The sequence below is a fragment of the Haliotis cracherodii genome, unplaced genomic scaffold (genome assembly GCF_022045235.1).
Source record: "Haliotis cracherodii isolate W230 unplaced genomic scaffold, xgHalCrac1.p SCAF_5, whole genome shotgun sequence".
NCBI classification, from domain to species: domain Eukaryota; kingdom Metazoa; phylum Mollusca; class Gastropoda; order Lepetellida; family Haliotidae; genus Haliotis; species Haliotis cracherodii.
Window position 1 is genome coordinate 3,629,318 of NW_027266308.1, and position 22,957 is coordinate 3,652,274.

Here is a 22,957-nt window from a genome sequence, read left to right on the forward strand (position 1 = left end):
TAAAGGCCCCGTGAAGATCCGGGATAGAATAGGTCTTCAGCAACCCATGCTTGCCGTAAAAGGCGACTCTGCTTGTCGTAAGAGGCGAGTAACGGGATCGGGTGGCCAAGCTCGCTGACTTGGCTGATGCATGTCCTCGTATCCAAATTACGTGGATCGATGCTCGTGGTGTCAATCACAGGATCGTCTGGTCCAGACTCGATTATTTACAGACCGTGGTCATATAGCTGGAATATTGCTGAGTGCGGTAATAAACAACAAACAAACAAAACAACTTCTATAACGATGTCAATGAACTTGAAGCGGAACGTAGCGCGTTTTAACACTACAAGTATATACTTAGGTTCAATGTACTGGTTTAATCAACAGTCTTCGCAAGCGTGTTGTGTCGGGAAAGGCTGGGAATGTATTTTAGCTTTAAGACATAAGGTGTGGCGTTAAGCAACAAACAAACAAACAAACAAACTAATAACAGCTACAGTGTCTTCGTATCCAAGTTACGAGGGTCGATGCTCATGATGTCAGTCTTAGGGTTGTCTGGTCCAGATTCGATTATTTACAGGAATATTGCTGATTGCGGTGATAAAACAACAAATAAACAAAACGATTTCAATGATTTCAACCTTATCAAGTACTCCTGATTATCTTAGTATCTTATTAACTGAAATTTATATATTCATTGTACATACATAACCGTAAATATAATGTGCCTGACCCTGTTATCGGGATAACACTGGGCTGCGGGACAACGGGACACTCATTAAGCGAGTCGTATTTATGGTTCACCAGTCTCCGCAAGCTGCTGTCGGGATGTTAAACTGACACCTCAGGTAACCACATGGCGCGCAAACCGATCAGATCGCTGATGCGGCAAATTAAACCATTAATAACAGAGCCATTAACCATTTCATACCTGTCACCATCCGAGGTGTGGTACATTGATACTAGTGGATATTGTCAACAGATTGCTGCAGCGAGTGTAAGTGACACGTACTGGCAACTTTTCATACATCCGTTTACAAGTCTGCGAATGCGCACAGCCGTATGGAAGCAAATTGTCTCACGTGTGATCGTTTTATTATTTTAAATGATAGCGTTATCGAAGCAATAAATCAGTCAGAAACAACTACTATAGCAACAACTGCAACTGTTTGTTTCTTTTTTGTTGTTTAACGCCGGACTCAGCAATATTCAGCTATATGACGGCGGGATACGATGACATGCATCAACCAATTCAGTGAGCCTGACCACCCAATCCCGTTTGTCGCCTCTTACGACAAGCATTGGTTGATAAAGACCTGTTCTAACCCGGATTTTCACGGGTATACTACTACTACTACTACTACTACTACTATTACTACTGCTGCTGCTGCTGCTACTACTACTACCACTACTACTACTACTTCTACTACTCTACTACTACTACTACAACTACTACTACTACTACTGCTGCTACTACTATTGCTACTACTACTACTGCTACTACTACTAGTACTACTGCTACTACTACTACTACTGCTACTGCTACTACTACTGCTACTGCTACTACTACTACTACTACTGCTACTACTACTACTACTACTACTAAGGGTCTACTACTGCTACTACTACTAAGGGTCTACTACTGCTACAACTACTACTACTACTGCTACTGCTAATGCTACTACTACTACAACTACTGCTACTACTACCTACTACTAAGGGTCTACTACTGCTACTACTACTACTACTGCTACTACTACTACTGCTGCTACTACTACTGCTACTACTACTACTACTACTACTACTGCTACTGCTACTACTACTACTACTACCCCTACAACAATTACAGTCACTACACCAACAACTACAACCACTACAACAACTTCAACTTCATCTACAGCAACAACTACTGCATCTACTAGCTACTACACATATCTTATCCTCAGCAACTACATAATAAATAAATAGATTCTGTGGCACTTGATTGGCTAACCAAGAAATTGTTCTTGCACCCTCGAACGGACTACTGTTTCTTGATTGGTTGACAATAAAATGGGCGGGGCTTGTTTTGTATTAGTGCGCTAAACGATGTCGCTGATTTCGTATTGTCGTCTACAGTTTTTTTGTGTGCTAATGATTACATAAGCCGTCTGTGAAATTGTTATTGTTGATCTATATATTTATAAGAAGTGACTTCAATATGTTTTAGCGTTTATGGAGTTAAAACGGTGTGCACACTTTGTGTAAATCCGCTATGCACGCTTCATTGTCACCTATAACAGCTACCTATTGTCCATAACCTCGACAACACTCTTGGTCGTCCCTGTCTGTCGTCTATGTAAACACCCACGTCCATTTAGGCTTGACTATATCCAAATGAGCAAACATGCGCTCTCGGTGAATACAGAGAAAATGTACGTAACGAATTAACTGAATCTGTCTTCAGCACAGCACTTAGTTCCTGTGTGTCCAAACTACTTAATGATTCCTTTGACAGTTTAAACACGTTCCACTTACACTGACAAACACCATTAACAAAACAACGGATAGTGAGGTTATGTTTTAAAAGACGGTGCCTGATTTTAGATCTGGTTCACCTTGAGCGTGCTTTTAGCAGAGATATGTTTTGTTTATGGAATCGATATTTGTTGCTAATATTTACTGAAAATCAGAAGGTATGGGTATTGTGTTTCTACAACCCAGTATTGTCCCGTTTATATCCTTAAATGGGAATTGAAGGTCTTCTTGGGTTTGTTATTTTTTGTTTCAACAGTTACTTTTTTACTTTGGATAATGATGTACATTGCCTTGTGCCGTCCTATTGAACATTATCTCAGTTATATAACGATCACCCTTGCGAGGAGTGTGTGTGTGTGTGTGTGTGTGTGTGTGTGTGTGTGTGTGTGTGTGTGTGTGGCGGGGGAGTGGGGGCGGGGAATTAGAGTCCTAGTGAAGCAGGGGGTAGACGTTATCCCTTTGATTAAACAACTAGCACAACATGGTGCTGACAGACCAGTGATCATAATCGGAACAATCTGGGATTCAAACCCACTACTAGATGTACATTTCAGCTTTCAGACGTGACTTGGTTTTTGTGCCGCTTTCCGCAATACTCCAGCAATGTTTCAGCAACATTCCAGCAATGTCACGGCAGGAAAAAACATTAATGGGCTTCACACAATGTACCCTTGTGGGATGGAGCCCAGGCGAGCACTGTAACCACGGGGCTACCCTGCCGCCCCAAAGTTTGGCTTAGTGGTTTCGTGGAAGTTTTTTTGTTGTTGTTTTTTTTTTTTTGTTTAGCGCCGCATTCAGCAATATTCCAGCTATATGACGGCGGTCTGTAAATAATCGAGGCTGGATCATGAGCATCGATCCGCGCAATTGGGATCGATGACATGCATCAATCAAGTCAGCGAGCCTGACCATCCGATTCCGTTAGTCGCCTTTTACGACAAGCATAGTCGTCTTTTACGGAAAGCGTGGGTTGCTGAAGACCTATTGTACCCCGGATCTTCACGGGTGCTTTCTAGATTCTCTAAATTGTTTTCAGAAGTGAAGGGTCTCGTGGAAGTAATCTCGAGTTTTAACAATGAGTGTGTGAGTAGGCTTTTAGCAATAGTCCAGCAATATCAAGGCGGGGGTACCAGAAATGGGCTTCACACATTGTACCCATGAGAGGAATCGAACCAGGGCCTTCGCCGTGACGAGCGAGCGCTTTAACCACTAGGCTAAGCCACCGCCCCTTTAACAATGAATGTAAGGGTTCATATTTTATACAGGAAAGAACATAAGCATCATATTTCAAATAAAAAAAAATGTTGGAATGTGTTTAAATCATAAACAGACCGCCTCCGTGGTCTAGTGGTAGAGCGTCTGCCCGGAAAGCGAAAGGTCCGGGGTTCGATCCCCGGCCGCGTCATACCAAAAAATGTTAAAAAATGGTACTTGTTCTTACCCTGTCTGGCGCCCGGCATTAAGGGGCTAAAACAAGGACTGGTCGGCTCGGAGTCAGTATACTGTGTCTGAGTGGGGTATTCATGTTAAACTGCGGCATGGTATCTCAGTAGGCTAGCACTATAAATCGGCATCAGTCCGGACTAGTACAAGCAGCCACACACACACGTGAATGCACGACGCTATATAAGTGCAATAATCGTTAAACCCCATTTCACCTCACCTTAAATCATAAACAGGATACACATTTGGTGTGGTCTATCTAAACACGTTTAGGGTCTAAACACATGAAATGAGCGATCGTCTCACAGCCTAATTACCACCTTAACACAACACCCCCATAATCTAAACATGTTTAGAATATAAATATGTTCACTACAAAAGGCACAAATAAGCACATAGTCTATTGTCCAAACAATTGCGTTTCGCACAACTCACTCACTCACTCGCCGGACTCTGACAATCTACAGACAACTGACAATCAAAAGCATGTTCAAGGATGCACTATTGTCTAAATCAATATTGTAAAGTGACCTGTTTGCCTCACATATACCAGTAGTAACATTTTACTCCGGCTTTCTGAAACGTATTCACTTCAATTTGGCGAAGTAATTACACCTGCTAAATATGGACTATTTAGATTAACTACGCCAAAATCTATTAGAACACGATGAGAATACCTGGTATAATGTTACATTAGGTAAGCGATGGAGGTTAGCACGACAAAAAGTCAACTTCAGATTGTCTGGTGTCGTGTGTCTGCCCAATTAAAAAAAAGAGCCCTCCTGAGTTCTGGTTAAAAATGTAAAACCTGGCTCGAAGTTTTTTACATTTTCAAACAAAACGTCGAAGTCGTGTTCGGATCTGAGTGTGCTTTTAGCAGAGAATTCTAATGAATATGGAAAGGGTTTTGTCGCTTTTATTTACAGTAACGGGCACAGTTCGGAGATGGTTCCAGTCTTGGAAATACGATCACAGATTGTATTAGGCTGAAAGCCGTACAAAAGGTGACACGGGATTAACAGCTTCAATCTTTCGCCTGATTTCCTTCTAATTCGTCTATGCTTTGTGAGCTAGAGGGTGAATAAGCAATGGAAATGTGACTCTATTGATTCTACTCCCGAGAACCGATTTGAGTGAGTTCTCCGACTTCAACCATGTTATCTTTTATATGTAATGTCTCTATAATGAAAATATAATGACCTATAATTGCGATAGTTTTACTTGTTTAAAATTTGATCGGAAAGACCTTGGAATTCTTGTCAGTTTCTTGTCAGTTTCAGTTTACAGATAAAAATAATCTTAAGGCGATCAAAGTAAAATAAACCATGACCAAAATTAATATACTTGTCCCGCATTAGATAGTTCTCTTATTACATGCAATCCCTACTATATCAACTGAAATGAATATTAACATCAATATCCACCACACTCTCACCAGCAACAAAAGATATTATTGAAAACAAACAGAGTGTTCACAAAACGATACGTAATGCAAAGGATTAGTATTTATTAAACAAATACAAGCAGATTGTTAATGAGCTGATGTCTTCAGAATCCATTAATAATTATACGGCAGCACACGCATAGCGCAGTGCACGTTGGTGTGATCTACTGTGTCTATATGTAAATGCTCCTGCACGATGACATGGCCTGCACAGTAGGGGGCGGTAGATAAGCAGTATTTTATTGATACATATTTTGATGAGATTCAAATTGACACATTGAATTATAAAAAAAGAAAAGTATGTTTATTTCATTTTATATGTTTGCCCCGTCGGTCGCTTAGACAACGAGATTTCCAGAAATTAGGTCATTAGCCTCTAACGGTGGTTACGAACTTCGAAGCATTGGTACAAGCATTGGTAGTGTATCGGTATGTCTGTGTGTGTGTGTTGTGTGTGTAGTTCATTACAGCATGATCGGAATATTTGGTATTGTACCATCGTAAAGTACCATTCAACAATGCACTGGCACCAACTCAATAAGTCCACTAACACTATATTTGATCCGTTCCATGCTGACAATCCCTGTGGAATCAATCATTATTACATATCCGCCATTCCATACAAGACTTGCGCATATTCACTGCTCGTCCCTCCAAGGAGTGACAATAACACAATATCCCATGACGTTTACCATACTGTCAATATTTACCAATAGACGTACACGGTGATGGATAACTTTGTACTCACCGACTGCAGATGTCGTGGCGACGGCAAACGGGAGGTGCAGAGCCCCGAGGGTGAGGTAGAGTAGGGATCGCAGCCAGCCGCACCCCATGCTTTAACTGCCCGGGGGTCACGCTCATAGATCGGTAGACGCCGCTAGTGTTGGGCAACCGTTTGTTTACCTTATCATCTGTATTAAAAAAAAGAAATTATTAGCTAAAAAATAGGTTCCACGTGTCTCACTAACCTTGACCCGACCCTGACACGCTTCCCCCCCCCAAAATGTCGTCCTTGACCTTTATTTGACCTCAACCCATACCCAATACTCGTCATCGATTTTTCTGGGAATTCCCTGAATTGAAATTTTCTCATTATTTTTTGTTATATAAGTTTTAAAAATAAACAATATTAACTCTTTTGCCTCTATATTTATTAATATAATTATACAATTCAGTAACACTGATGGAAGTGGTTGTAAGACGAGGACAAATAATAATGGTGTGCAGACATAATCATCATCATCATCATCATCATCATCATCATACGAATGGTGGTAGCAAAAGTAGAAGCAGTAGCGAATGAATGAATGATTCTGACACGTGACAGGTGTGTTGTCATCCTTAGATGGCCATACTGAGTACCCATTGTTACCGATCGATACACATTTCAGCCTGAGCCTGTAGACTAAGATAACGCCAGCCGTTGCTACGCTAAACCTCCTCTTGACGGATCGGCACATGCGCAGTGGGGTTATCTTCACACTGAACGTTGGGAACGTGTGGAATGTGTATTGAAGTCTTTGTGAGTAACGAATGCGTGATTTGCATAAAATAACAACTCTAGGTCGTCTTTGTTTGGCGGGTATGAACCTAAATAAAGAGGGTCAAAGTGTATGAACTTCGGAGCTTGCGAGTATGAACCTCCACGGAGTGAGGATCAAACTGTATGAACGTCGGAGCTTTTGAGTATGAACCTCCACAGAATGAGGGCCAAACTGTATGAACGTCGGAGCTTGAGAGTATGAACCTTCACAGAATGACGGCCAAACTATGAACGTAGGAGCTTGTGAGTATGAACCTGCACAGAGTGAGGGACAAACTGTATGAACGTCGGATCTTCTGAGTATGAACCTTCACAGGATGAGGGCCAAACTGTATGAACGTCGGAGCTTGCGAGTATGAACCTTCACAGAATGAGGGCCAAACTGTATGAACGTCGGAGCTTGCGAGTATGAACCTGCACAGAGTGAGGGACAAACTGTATGAACGTTGGAGCTTCCGAGTATGAACCTTCACAGAATGAGGGACAAACTGTATGAACGTCGGAGCTTGCGAGTATGAACCTTCACAGTATGAGGGCTAAACTGTATGAACGTCGGAGCTTGCGAGTATGAACCTTGACAGAATGAGGGCCAAACTGTATGAAGGTCGGATCTTGCAAGTATGAACCTTGACAGAATGAGGGCCAAACTATGAACGTCGGAGCTTCCAAGTATTAACCTCCACAGAATGAGGGCCAAACTGTATGAACGTCGGAGCTTGCGAGTATGAACCTTGACAGAATGAGGGCCAAACTGTATGAACGTCGGATCTTGCAAGTATGAACCTTGACAGAATGAGGGCCAAACTATGAACGTCGGAGCTTCCAAGTATTAACCTCCACAGAATGAGGGCCAAACTGTATGAACGTCGGAGCTTGCGAGTATGAACCTTCACAGAGTGAGGGCCAAACTATGAACGTCGGAGCCTGCGAGTATGTTCACAGAGTGAGGACCAAACTATGAACGTCGGAGCTTGCGAGTATGAACCTGCACAGAGTGAGGGCCAAACTGTATGAACGTCGGATCTTTCGAGTATGAACCTCCACAGAGTGAGGGCCAAACTGTATGAACGTCGGATCTTGCGAGTATGAACCTTCACAGGATGAGGGCCAAACTGTATGAACGTCGGAGCTTGCGAGTATGAACTTCCGAAAACGGCTGACACTACGAGTGACAGTTTGGAGTGATACCTTATTGATGAACTGTCTGACCATTTAATGGTGACCATTTATGTGTTGAAAAGGTGTTTCGAAGACATTTTTTTTTTAATGTCGTTGACTGTCAGAGTAGACATTGAGTCGAATGTGCATTCCTGAGGATGAATCACCGCGTGGTGTGTTACCATGGGGATGTAAAATACCTCAGTACAAAATTAAAGCATCTAAATAGTTATATTCAACGGTCCTGTGTTCACATATCCTAGTCCGTGGTCTTGTGGTAGAGCGTCCGCCCGGAGAGCGGAAGGTCCGGGGTTCGATCCCCGGCCGCGTCATACCAAAAGATGTTAAAAGATGGTATCTTATTGTTACCCTGTCTGGCGCTCGACATTAAGGGGCTAAAACAAGGACTGGTCGGCTCGGAGTCAGTATACTGTGTCTGAGTGGGGTATTCATGTTAAACTGCGGCATGGTATCTCAGTGAGTTAGCACAATAAATCTGCATCAGTCCGGACTAGTACAAGCAGCTACACACACACACGTGCATGCACGTCGCTATATAAGTGCAATAATCTTGGACGCGACGTTAAACCCAATTTCACCTCACCACCTCACATATCCTAGAACATTCCTTGTGAATTCCCCAGGAATATGGAAGTCGTCCATTACTGTTGACGTGATTTCTCGAAAGAAAACATCAAAATGTATTGTTCATACGCATATGAAGTCCAATCTCATTAAAATCAGATCCTAGTTCTCGCTGCCGCTAAACAAAAGTCTCAGGACATCCCATTAGGGGTCACGTCAGAACGACCTTTCATCCGACCGATCAGAGCGTCGCTTACCAGGTCATGAAAGTGACATTTGGATTGTGATTTCTTATCATGCAACCTCGAAAACTTTAACATGGGGTATTCCCAACGATAGTTACGGGTTTAACATCTGAAGCAATACAATTTACACCATCTATTAGCCATTCCAGAATGTTCTTTTGTCCAGGTTTTCAAATTTCAAATTTGTCAAAATTTGTTTCGAAGCGTAGTCGCAAAATTGAAATTAGTGCCGTAAAGCACGAGAAAGATGCCTTCTGATTGGCCAATGTCGACCTCTTGCCGTCATTCCATTGGTCGGTCAAAGTTCGCGAAAGGTCGGTCTGACGTGACACGTAATGGGATGTCCTAAGATCTTAGTTTAGCGGTAGCGAGAACTAAGATCTGATTTAATGCGATTGATGGAAGTCAGTTTCGAGGTCATGAGACCGACCTGTCGCCCGAAAGGTTATCCATGTATCGATCAAACGTGACATTAAATACTGATATATATCAGAATGTTTCAAATTCAAAACTAATATTTTCGGACATTAAGGGTATCCATCTTCGCATTAATGCCACACAAGCTTGACAGGTGACGTCATATACAGATGTCACGGAGTAAAACTACATTGTGGGAGGAATGAGTTAAGTAGCATCATTACAGCAATTATCTGTAATTTCACGGGCATGGCGGGTTATGCACTCGAGTAAGAAGCATTTCTAGCTCTGTGAACGCATCTCTTCTAATTGTCAGTTCAACCGTTTCTACATTTGTCTGTCCGTTGAGCTGTCTGCCGTCTATCTGTCCATGTGAGTGTTAGATGTCCGTCTATTCACGTTTATCGGTCTTTTGACGTGACTGTTGAGCTGTCTGCCGTCTATCTGTCCATGTGATGGTTAGATGTCCGTCCATTCACGTTTATCGGTCTGTTGACGTGACTGTTGAGCTGTCTGCTGATGTGATTGTTCTGTCAGTTGAACTATCTGTCCATATGATTGTTAGATGTCAGTCCATCCCCCTGTTTATCGGGACCGCCTCTTTGGTCTAGTGCGGAGAGCGGAAGGTCCGGGGTTCGACCCCCGGCCGCGTCATACCAAATTACCCGAATTTAACTAAGATGCTGACTCCAGTCCCTTTATCACCTTAATGCAGAGCGTCAGGCAGGGTAACAACAAGTACCATATTTTAACGTCTTTCAGTATGACGCGGCCGACAAACCAACAGATGCAACATACCAGCCAGCCGTCATTGTACATACTGTCGGTGTTTCTTAACAAGTGACCGCCTCCGTGGTCAAGTGGTGGAGCGTCCGCCCGGAGAGCGGAAGGTCCGGGGTTCGATCCCAAAAGATGTTAAAAGATGGTACTTTTTGTTACCTTGTCTGGCGCTCGGCATTAAAGGGATAAAACAAGGACTGGTCGGCTCGGAGTCAGTTTACTGTGTCTGAGTGGGGTACTCATTCGTGTCTATGCGTAATAACCTGTCTGTCCATCCTCGAGTTAACTGTGATGGGACTGTTCACATGTCTGTCCATTTCTCCATGTTCACATTTTTCTTGCCATCTTGAAAGATGCACAACTTACCTGCAGGTATGCCAGCAAAGCGTTCATTCTGTAGTAGGACCGGGCCATTGCCATCGACTCCGTGCTACACTTCAGCGTTCAAGCTGGTTCAATAACCGCTCAGTACATTCACAAATCACTTTCGTTTTGACGAATGTCCTATTTTCAAACATATCCACAGAACACAGCTAGAATACATCTAGCCCAAACAACACATTATTAGACATTGAAAGGTACAGATAGTTTGTGTAGAATGTATTCAATGCATTCAACTTGTTTAAACCCACAAAAAGGTCTCGGCCGTAAAAGATAAGCCATTATACATCTTGTAAGCTTCTGAAAACGTGTCTCCCGGTAGTGTTGGGGATCGCCAATTTGACAAAATGTGTTTTTTGATAGTCAAAACAAAAACACTTTTGTCAATAATTTCTAGCTATTTTGTCTCAAAGTCCAAAGATCCGAATCTACGAATGTCCACATTTGAAACTTGATATTTCTTTAAAAGAACGTCTTTCAGTGAAATGACTGCTGAACCAATATGTTCAGCAGACGACACCATCTGAACGCAGCAGACGACACATCTCAAGTTGAAGCGGGCGTCAGCGCTCGTGGCCATACCACAGCTTTAGAGATTCCATCAAGTCGGTTACCATAGCAATGCGATAAACAAGAGACTCGGAAAAAAACTATGTTGTTCCCAACCAAAGAATATGCATGGAACGCAAAAACATTTAAACCTATATAAAGATATCTCGACGATCTTATCCCTCATTAGAAGCGTTAATTGGACCAATGATATATTAGTTACCGCATTGAATACGTAAACTTTCATTATGTGCCTAGAGGTAGCATGAGCTATAGAACGTATTTGTTCTTGTTAGACTTCGTCCAAATCACAAGAAAAAAATATCTAATAAGGCGTGATTGTCGATCGTTGAATTAACATGGCCAAAGCGGAAATGTTCATTTTCTTGGTCGTGTTTGTTTTCAATGTATGGAAGGACAGTCGCGGATGGTGTGACCGGGTCTGTCTTAATGATTCGGAAGGTGGGTGTCATTTAACCAGGTTTCCTGATCAGATGGGGTGAGTGAGTATGGTTTTACGCCGCCTTTAGCAATATTTCAGCAATATCACGGCGGGGGACACCAGGAATGGGCTTCACACATTGTACCTATGTCGGGAATCGAACCCGGGTCTTCGGCGTGACGAGCGAACGCTTTAACCACTAGGCTACCCGACCGCCCCTCTGATCAGATGACTGCAAGGACCCGGCAGTGTTCAAGATTGCGTTTTCTTAAATTAACTTATTTTATAAGAAAGCTACTCGATAAATCACAAAGAACAATGAAGAGCGGTTTACTTCACGATAAAACATTGTTCTATCATTACGTTATTAATGGAGATTCGAACATACGCTCGTAACATTCGTGACCAACTCGTGTTATTCCGGGACAAGCCGTCTTCTTGCAGGTTACGGAAAGGGGCGAGTAGTGACGAATGACTTGATGACGACGTATATTGGATGACATTATTTTTTAGAGTTAAGTGTCGGGTGAGCTGTTTCCCATAGATGCAGCTGGGAAACGCAGATAAACGCGATGGCCGAACGATCGCATCCAAAAGCGGAAGAGATATCACAATCAGGCGTGGGAGAAAAGGTACAGATAATCGGCGTGAGGATTGTGAGAAATACATGGGAAATATATGCGGGTAATACCCACCTGTCCATAACCTGAGGTGAGGAGAATAGGGGCGAACCATTTGATATTTAGGGGTGATGGAGGGGCTGGAGTGAGTAGTAGAGTCAGGTTTATTCTTCATTTTTGAAGCTGAGATTGTTTTTTCGTCATATAAGAGAGCTGAGATTATTTTTATGTCCCATTTCAATTTCAACATATGGAAAGAATGTCACAATGTTCTCACTGTTCACTAAAATAGTGCAGATGTAGGCGATTTTAAAACGGTACATTGAATATAACAGTATAATAACCATTTTTATCTAATAAAGGACCATTTTCACAACGCCGTGTGTAGGAAAAGAAAAGTGTGCAGTTTTCTTCAGAATGGCAGAAAACTGGTCAACTTGACATGTTTGTACTCTCAACTGCTCGAGGAATGTATTTATCTATTACTGAGATTGTGGATGATGGACGTAAATAGCATAACGTTTGATCTCCCAAACAACCAAAACAATTCGCTAAGTAATGAACGTACTACAGTACGCAGATCAATGAAAATTGAGTTTGAAGTGAATCTTTGGCTGCACTTACAGCATTCCAGCTTTCAAAGACATGGGTATAAAAGGAACGACGTTCTGTTCATTAACACCCAAACCGCATTCGTGACCAACTCGTGTTATTCCGGGACAAGCCAAATAGCGTTACGGAAAGGGGCGAGTGGTGACGAATGACCCAAACCGTTGGACAGTACAATGTTATTATTAACCCCTCAACAGAAAGTACAAGCTGTTGGTATGATAGTACGAGTTTGGGCTGTATAAGAATGATAGTCACCAGGCGCATAGCCTGATTCAGGCAGTAAGTGAGTTTGATTTTACGCCGCTTTTAGCAATATTCCAGCAATATCACGGCGGGGGACACCAGAAATGGGCTTCACACATTGTACCCATGTCGGGAATCTAACTCGGGTCTTCGGCGTGACGAGCGAACGCTTTAACCACTAGGCTAAACGACCGCCCTTTAATCAGGCAGACTGGGCGAAAGACTGACAGGCCTAGGAGTGGAAGACCTCCTGTTAGCGCCACCCAGGAAACTTTAATTGTGTATCCTCCATCTGAGGAATGACGTTATCACTGTGACGTCATCAGCTGGGGTCATCCTGTCAGTCGCTGGACAGTGTCCTGAAGACCGTGTCGGTACAATATCAGATCTTGCATGATCCCCATGGTGGGCGTACACAATCCCGACTGACAATATTTCTGAAGGATTTAAGGGAGTGTGTTTGTGTTGTATTGTTTATGTTGTATTGTTTGTGTTGTATTGTTTGTGTTGTATTGTTTGTGTTGTATTGTTTATGTTGTATTGTTTGTGTTGTATTGTGTATGTTGTATTGTTTGTGTTGTATTGTTCATGTTGTATTGTATTGTTTATGTTGTATTGTTTGTGTTGTATTGTGTATGTTGTATTGTTTGTGTTGTATTGTTTATGTTGTATTGTATATGTTGTATTGTTTGTATTGTATTGTTTATGTTGTATTGTTTGTGTTGTATTGTTTATGTTGTATTGTTTGTGTTGTATTGTTTATGTTGTATTGTTTGTATTGCATTGTTTATGTTGTATTGTTTGTGTTGTATTGTTTATGCTGTATTGTTTGTGTTGTATTGTTTGTGTTGTATTGTTTGTGTTGTTTTGTTTGTGTTGTATTGTTTATGTTGTATTGTTTGTATTGTATTGTTTATGTTGTATTGTATTGTTTGTGTTGTATTGTGTATGTTGTATTGTTTGTGTTGTATTGTGTATGTTGTATTGTTTGTGTTGTATTGTGTATGTTGTATTGTTTGTGTTGTATTGTGTATGTTGTATTGTTTGTGTTGTATTGTGTGTGTTGTATTGTTTGTGTTGTATTGTTTGTGTTGTATTGTGTATGTTGTATTGTTTGTGTTGTATTGTTTATGTTGTATTGTTTGTGTTGTATTGTGTATGTTGTTTTGTTTGTGTTGTCTTGTGTATGTTGTATTGTTTGTGTTGTATTGTGTATGTTGTATTGTTTGTGTTGTATTGTGTATGTTGTATTGTTTGTGTTGTATTGTTTATGTTGTATTGTTTGTGTTGTATTGTGTATGTTGTATTGTTTGTGTTGTATTGTGTATGTTGTATTGTTTGTGTTGTATTGTGTATGTTGTATTGTTTGTGTTGTATTGTGTATGTTGTATTGTTTGTGTTGTATTGTTTATGTTGTATTGTTTGTGTTGTATTGTATTGTTTGTGTTGTATTGTGTATGTTGTATTGTTTGTGTTGTATTGTTTATGTTGTATTGTTTGTGTTGTATTGTGTATGTTGTTTTGTTCATGTTGTATTGTTCATGTTGTATTGTTTGTGTTGTATTGTTTATGTTGTATTGTTTGTGTTGTATTGTTTGTGTTGTATTGTTTGTGTTGTGTTGTTTGCCAAGTAAGGGTACATGATGCATAAAGGGCATTTCACAGGAGTCAATGACCTTGTCCATGACTACAACACAGTGCCTTGCATGGTATGGTATCTTTATATGGAAGATTGAAATGACTATTAACAGATTTTTTTAGGATGAAATATTTATTTTTAAACAGATGGAGGCTGGGTTTTCTATTTACATAAAGTAATGACGTGTTGTTGTTTTTTCGCGGCCAGGTGATCGAACCACCGACCTTCCGCTCTCCGACAAGACCACGGAGGCGGTCTTACACATCATATAATTATGAAATTTATGCCAACTTTGTCAAAATAAATACTTGTTCTCATCAGGACTCAAATCAAAACCAAATATCATGTCAAGTTATCGTGTTTCTTTGTCTTGATAATATAGCTGGTCAATCAACAGTTCAATACGTCTGATATTTGATGCTGGCTATTTGGAGAGGCAGAGAATTAGGAGTTGGAGTTGGTTATTTTGGCATTGGGGATTTTGTTTGGCTTTTTCGTCTTAGAAACACACTTTTATGCTCTATTATGCATACTATTATTTCAAAAACTTATACTTGTACTCATTATTCAAAGACCATAACACCATCCTTCGTAGGTTCCACGTGAGCTGGTAGTTGTTTGAAAACAAGGAAGTGTAGAAAAACTAAGACTGTTATACTCAGATATGGAGCCAGAGTCTCCCCTGGGGCTCGTAAAGTGGGGGACGTACTTCCTGTCAATAAGTGATTATCGATATCAATAATTGATGTTATCACAACCCGCGAGTGATTTAATATGCTCGATCAATATTTCATATTACAAATATTAGTTTCATGAATATTAAGAAATTTCTTTATCTCAAAGCGCATGGGCGGACAATCGAACGAGGACAACAAATCCCATTTAGCCAACAAACGTTCGCCCTATTTTATGTCCTCGGAACAATGGCTAAAACCCTGGCGTTGTGCATGGTAATATTCCGTGTTCCTAAAACGTGACATTGGCACTCTCGTAGGATTGTAGATCAAAGTTGAAATGAGTCTTTATTAATGACAACATTATACACCTTGCTTCACCAAGGTCACAATTACATATAACGCTGCCATTAAATGTCGACAAACAAGGGCAGTCAAAAATAACCTGTGGTGCCAAACTAGATACGTGTGGGACAAAAATAAAAAATAGATCTATAGTATCTGTTACATACAATAATCAGTCTTTAATGAATTTAATATTATTTTTTTCAAATGGTTCTGGTCGTTTTGATGCAGTGTGGGAAATCACAGAGATTATAAATTACGATGTATCTCGTGGTCTTATTGTAGATGTTGAATCATATCATCCATTTGACTTACCGTATTCGACGTAATAAGCGCCCCGCTCTATTTGCTAATATATTGGCTAGTGAACAATCCCAATTGGCACCCCTTCCGAGACTTATTTTTTCGCATATAATACGCACCCGTGTGTTATATGCACCCTTAATTATGGGCAATTAAATTCTGGAAAAATATATCTATCGTACATAAACATTTCAGGCTGTCCGCAAAAACACGAAATTTATCTTTCAACCCTGTTTTCTTTCACCAAAGTAATATTCTAATAAGAGGCCCCTAATTTTGAGAGCGCCCTAAGCGCTTATTACGTCGAATACGGTAATAATAACAAAACGAAACATCGAAAGGCCACATTATTTTTAAATTTTGGTTTTCGAATCCGTCGACTCCCTAAATGAGAATTGTGAAAAAATGAAAAGATGTGTCTGTTATACTGCGCCGACCAAAAATAAATAAAATGTTTTTTTTCTTAAAACCCCTCATATTCTGTCGCTATCAGTTTAAATATATTAAAGTCAGAGCATCCTCTCCGAAGCAGGTAACAATTGGAAAGAATTGCTAGAAAGTGGGAAAGTGTAGATTCAAGAATCTGTTTTAGCATTAAAACAGCCAATCCAGACTAGATATGTGTTGTTGTTCACACTTTCCCCCTGCCTACTTAACATTCGAGGAACAAAACATATTAGTATTTGAAATTGGAATTTTTAATTCTATTTTTTCGGCAGTGGACATATTACCCAGAACCAAACCCAGTTATATCTTTGAGAGAGTGAATAGCATTAATCCAGCCATATCACAGCCACAAACTTACCTCACCGCCGTCACCATTCAGAGGCTCCCGTGAAGATCCAGGTTAGAATTGATCTTCAGCAACCCATGCTTGTCGTAAGAGGCGACTAACGGAATCGGGTGGTCAGGCTCGCTGACTTGGTTGATGCATGTCATCGTATCCCAATTGCGTGGATTGATGCTCATGATGTCAATAACTGTATTGTCTGGTCCAGACTCGTTTATTTACAGACCGCCGTCATATGACTGGAATGTTGCTAAGTGCACACCAAACAACAAAAAATATTTAGAGGAGCATTGATCTTCAGGAATTCCGGATAAAGTGAACACCCTGTTCCGCTTTACCTGGACAATCTAAAACATTCAGTATATATGTCCAAATTACCATGTTAATATATAGTTACATTTCTCCCGTCGTATATCATGCCTGAGTGTTGGTGTGCAGGTGACCTTAGCTGTACCACGTGACAGATGTACAATAACCCGGATGTAATCTGACCCCTGCTGCCTGTCGGGGAACATTTTCGTCACGTGATGTTTTGTTTGTTTGTTTGTTGTTTAATACCGCACTCAGCTATATTCCAGCTATATGATGGCGGTCCGTGAATAATCGAGTCAGGACCAGACGATCCTGTGATTGACATAAGGAGCATTGATCAACGCAGTTGGGATACGATGACGTGCATCAACCAGGATAGCGGACCTGTTTGTGAGATCAATGATCACGTGATACACGTTTAGACTGTGCGAGAACAGTGATCACGTAATATACATATAGACTATGTGAGTACAATGATCACGTGATGTATACCTGGACTAACTGAGAACAATGGTCACGTGATGCACGTCTAGACTGTTGGAACAGTGATCGCCTGATACCCGTCTAGACATAGAACACATATCACCTGATACTTGTCTAGACAGAGAACACATATCACCTGATACCCGTCTAGGCAGAGAAAAGTGATCACCTGATATCCGTCTAGTCAGAGAACACATATCACCTGATACTTGTCTAGACAGAGAACACATATCACCTGATACCCGTCTAGACAGAGAACACATATCACCTGCTATCCGTCTAGACAGAGAACTGTATCATGTTGTACGCGCCTAGACAGAGAACAGATATCATGTTGTACGCGCCTAGACAGAGAACAGATATCACCTTATACCCGTCTAGACAGAGAACACATATCACCTTATACCCATCTAGACAGAGAACAGACATAACATGATACCCGTCTAGACAGAGAACAGACATAATCACCCCGTCTATACAGAAAACACACATCACCAGATACCCATCTAGAGAAAGAACAGACATAATCTGATACCCGTCTAGACAGAGAACATATATCACCCCATACCCGTCTAGACAGAGAACACATATCACCTGATACCCGTCTAGACAGAGAACAGATATAACCTGATACCCGTCTAGACAGGAAACACATATCACCAGATACCCGTCTAGAGAAAGAACAGACATAATCTGATACCCGTCTAGACAGAAAACACTTATCACCTGATACCCGTCTAGACAGAGAACAGACATCACCTGATACTCGTCTTGACAGAGAACAGATATCATGTTATACGCGTCTTGACAGAGAACAGATATCACGTGATACCCGTCTAGACAGAGAACAGATATCACGTGATACGCGTCTAGACTATGTGAGAACAGTGATAATGTGATCCACATCCAGACTTGGTGAGACCAAGTTTCTAATCTTCCGTTTTCATATATGACTGCAAAATAGCCTCGTATGGCTGCAGTAGGGCTGATGCGGCGTTAAGCAATATTCACTCACTCACTGCAGTTAACAGACCAGAAAGTAGAAAGAAATAACATTTGAAAGAACTTCTATTAAATCTGGTAAACACACAGTAATTCATCATTGGAAACTACAGTAAACTACGATTATAACGAACTCAAAGGGACAACTAATTTTAGTTCGTAATAACCGTAGTTCGTTATAAGCATATAAACAGCATATATACACCAAATGGCCGGGACTAAAAATAAGTTCGTTATATCCGTCAGTTCGTTATAAGCGTGTTCGTTATAAACGTAGTTTACTGTACAATGAATGTAACAAATGTTGGATGCTTGTCAAGTTAACTGCAACGAGGTTGGAAGTATTCAGATCACATCGATCTAAACGCTACTGAAAAAGGTACTCGCCATTTAAATAATATAACTGTAGAACTAGGTTATAAACACAAATGTAAACATATTATCCATTTGAAACACAGTTTGATATGAATAGTTATATCAACAATATATTCTGCAACAACCCAGGGTTGGTCGTGGCAAGTCACAAATTCATAATATTTAGCCAGTACTTACAAGTTCCGTTGATCCCAAACCTCAGAAATGTAACTCCACACGAATAAACCGATAATCCGCAGATAATCCTCAGTGAATAAACAATTAGAAGAACTGATGTACTTCTCGCAATAAACACTCCAAACACGACAAACGCTCCTATTCCATTCTCGATAAACAATAGCCAGAGATAAGTTTCGATAGTCAAGATAAAACCAACACAGACCAGTGCGAAGTTACAAGCGCAGACGACAAACACTATACGCTACATTAGTAAAAACCAATAATAAATATTGACTTTTTTGACGTTCAAAGCCTGTCATCGTTGCAAAGTTTGAAATTCGAAATCGAAACATCGAAATCACGACATGTCCTTTTCCGGCAATACTGGCTATTATGCATACTTTTGAAACAAATTACACACGATAATACTAACTTTCGTAATCCACGAGGCAGACGACAGCTTCCTAACTTGTGACACTCGCCGAGTGGAAGCCACACTGACATCGACATAGATTTGGTCATCGACTGTAAACACTGGACTCCACTGAGACACTAGCGGGCAGCTGCTTGTGCGCTTGATCAGCGCTGATCGATGCGAATGCCGGGATTGGCGTATGCATGCAGAGCGAAGCGTTATAGCGTCAAAACGGAACTACCAAAGGTGTTGGAATAATAGTAACTCACACGTCTACGGCTTTACCGAGGTGCGTTCATGTGAATCGGAGTCGATCGCAATCGGTGCACGATGGAGCTTCAGAGTACAATGGATGTAGATTACAGTTTACTTGTCAAACGTTCCTTAATATATACTCTTCTAGGTTGAAAATGATTATAATTAGACGTATCTATACATATAGCATCCTTGTGCAACATATATCCTCTCAACCTCCGTCCAACTCCTACCCCCGCTCCCCCCACCCACCCCCCCGCCCCGGGTCGCAGTACAATATGCGGGGCGGCGGAAGTGGATCCGTCAGCTGCAATGTCCGTCGTGGGGGGGGGGGGGGGGGGGGGGGGGGGGTTATGTCCCGGTTTCGAAGAATTTGCATTTAGGCCTCTGAGGGTTAAGGGATGTGTATAAAGGTGAAAAAAAGTGATAGATTGTTACACAAGCCCTATTGTAACTGCCACACGTGCGTGACAAGGAACACGCTTAGTTTTGTATTTAGGATCCTTGTCTGTTTGTTTGTTGTTTAACGCCGCACTCAGCTATATTCCAGCTATATGACGGCGGTCTGTAAATAATTGAGCCTGGACCAGACAATCCATTGATTGACATCCTGAGCTTCCATCCACGCAATTGGGATACGACATGCATCAACCAAGTCAGCGGGCCTGACCACCCGATCCCGTTAGTCGCCTCTTACAACAAGCATGGGTTGCTGAAGACCAATTCAAACCCTGAATCTTCACGGCCATTTTGGATCTAAACGCATTTGTACAGTATAATGGGATGCTGGGCGAGTGAAGTAGTGGGATAAGTAAGTGATATTCATATAGCAATATTCCAGCAATATCACGGCGGGGGACACCAGAAATGGGAACCGAACCACCGTCTTCGGCGTGAGGGGCGAATGCTGTATCCATTAGGCTACTACACCGCCTAGGAATGGGATGATGGGCGAGTGAAGCAATAGGAAGATGTGCGAGTGGAGCAATTGGATGAGGGGCAAGTGAAGTTATAGGTGATGGGCGAGAGAAGTAATTGAAGGGTGGGTGAGTGAAGCAACTGGATGATGGGCGAGTGAAGTAATGGGAGGACGGGCGATTGAAGTAATGGAGAGAATAGGCGAGTGAAGCAACTGGATGATGGGCGAGTGAGCTAATGGAAAGATAGGCGAGTGAATTAATTGGGGTGATGAGCCAGTGAAGTAAAGGAATGATGAGCAAGTGAAGTGATGGATGAAGGGCGAGTAAATCAATTGAATGAGGGGCGAGTTAAGCAATGGGATGATGTGCGAGTGAAGCAATGGCATGATGTGCGATCTGAACGTGATGCTGACTTCATATTTCAGAGATCTGAACGTGATGCTGACTTCATACTTCAGAGATCTGAACGTGATGCTGACTTCATACTTCAGAGATCTGAACGTGATGCTGACTTCGTACTTAAGAGATCTGAATGTGATGCTGACTTCATACTTCAGAGATCTGAACGTGATGCTGACTTCATACTTCAGAGATCTGAACGTGATGCTGACTTCATACTTCAGAGATCTGAACGTGATGCTGACTTCATACTTCAGAGATCTGAACGTGATGCTGACTTCGTACTTCACAGATCTGAACGTGATGCTGACTTCATACTTCACAGATCTGAACGTGATGCTGACTTCATACTTCACAGATCTGAACGTGATGCTGACTTCGTACTTCACAGATCTGAACGTGATGCTGACTTCATACTTCACAGATCTGAATGCGATGCTGACTTCATACTTCACCGATCTGAACATGATGCTGACTTCGTACTTCAGAGATCTGAACGTGATGCTGACTTCCTACTTCAGAGATCTGAACGTGATGCTGACTTCGTACTTAAGAGATCTGAACGTGATGCTGACTTCGTACTTCACAGATCTGAATGCGATGCTGACTTCATACTTCACCGATCTGAACATGATGCTGACTTCGTACTTCAGAGATCTGAACGTGATGCTGACTTCCTACTTCAGAGATCTGAACGTGATGCTGACTTCGTACTTAAGAGATCTGAACGTGATGCTGACTTCGTACTTCAGAGATCTGAACGTGATGCTGACTTCATACTTCAGAGATCTGAACGTGATGCTGACTTCATACTTCGGAGATCTGAACGTGATGCTGACTTCATACTTCAGAGATCTGAATGTGATGCTGACTTCATACTTCAGAGATCTGAACGTGATGCTGACTTCGTACTTCACAGATCTGAACGTTATGCTGACTTCATACTTCAGAGATCTGAACGTGATGCTGACTTCATACTTCAGAGATCTGAACGTGATGCTGACTTCATACTTCAGAGATCTGAACGTGATGCTGACTTCGTACTTCACAGATCTGAACGTGATGCTGACTTCGTACTTCACAGATCTGAACGTGATGCTGACTTCATACTTCAGAGATCTGAACGTGATGCTGACTTCGTACTTCACAGATCTGAACGTGATGCTGACTTCGTACTTCACAGATCTGAATGCGATGCTGACTTCATACTTCACCGATCTGAACGTGATACTGACTTCACAATTCACCGATCTGAACGTGATACTGCCTTCCTTGTGTCTAACTGCCCTGTCCTTGAGCTCGGAATAATGTGTTCCTCCATATTTCACAATCTGAACGATATACTGCCCTTTATAGTACAACGATATGAACAAGATACTTTCCTTTTCAATTCAACGGTCTGAACGTGATACTTTTCTTCATGGTTCAACTATCTGAACGTGAAACCTTTCTTCATGGTTCAACGATCTGAACGTGAAACTTCCCTTCTTAGTACAAAGATGTGAACGTGATATTTTCCTGTACATTATTGTGTAGGTCGATGCTTATGATGTCACTCACTTGATTGTCTGATCTAGTCTTGATTATTTACAGACCGCTGAAATATTGCTACGTCAAACAACAAACAAACCATTAACGACCATCTCTCCGATGTATTATAAAATTATCTGCATCCTTCCTTTTTTAATTATTGCTAAAGTGGAAATGGCATGTCAATACCATTCTATTGCACCATTTTACGAGATTGTTTTATAGCCCAAGAGATGCTTCTAATTTACAAAATGTTTTTTTTTATATTTCCGTAAAACGTTGAATAGTGAATAATTTATCATGATAGGGTATTGTGGATAATGAACGGGTTTTCTACCAAACCGTCTGTTCCTCACATTTCTTCGTAGTATTGGTAGTAGTAGTAGTAGTAG

The 22,957-nt window shown here is 41.3% G+C and overlaps 2 protein-coding genes across 2 annotated transcripts in view; one reads left to right on the forward strand and one right to left on the reverse strand.

The window, feature by feature from the left end:
- The window catches only part of LOC139442507 (probable G-protein coupled receptor CG31760), a 74,663-nt gene extending 55,109 nt beyond the window's left edge, over nucleotides 1–19,554 (reverse strand). The window contains exons 1-2 of the mRNA XM_071223322.1: nucleotides 19,480–19,554; nucleotides 6,135–6,300 (exon numbers count right to left, since the gene is read on the reverse strand). Of these exons, the coding sequence (XP_071079423.1) occupies nucleotides 6,135–6,222 (88 nt within the window). The 5' untranslated portion in view covers nucleotides 6,223–6,300; nucleotides 19,480–19,554. The remainder of the gene's footprint in view (nucleotides 1–6,134; nucleotides 6,301–19,479) is intronic.
- A 1,469-nt stretch (nucleotides 19,555–21,023) lies between these two features.
- On the forward strand, nucleotides 21,024–22,343 carry LOC139442283 (apolipoprotein A-IV-like). The gene has a single exon (XM_071223074.1). The coding sequence runs from the start codon at nucleotides 21,024–21,026 to the stop codon at nucleotides 22,341–22,343; it is 1,320 nt and encodes a 439-aa protein (XP_071079175.1).
- The last annotated feature ends 614 nt before the right edge of the window (nucleotides 22,344–22,957 follow it).

Bases quoted from the DNA above. Each gene is read 5' to 3' on its own strand.
- LOC139442283 (XM_071223074.1), top strand. From the start codon at position 21,024: ATGTGCGATCTGAACGTGATGCTGACTTCATATTTCAGAGATCTGAAC.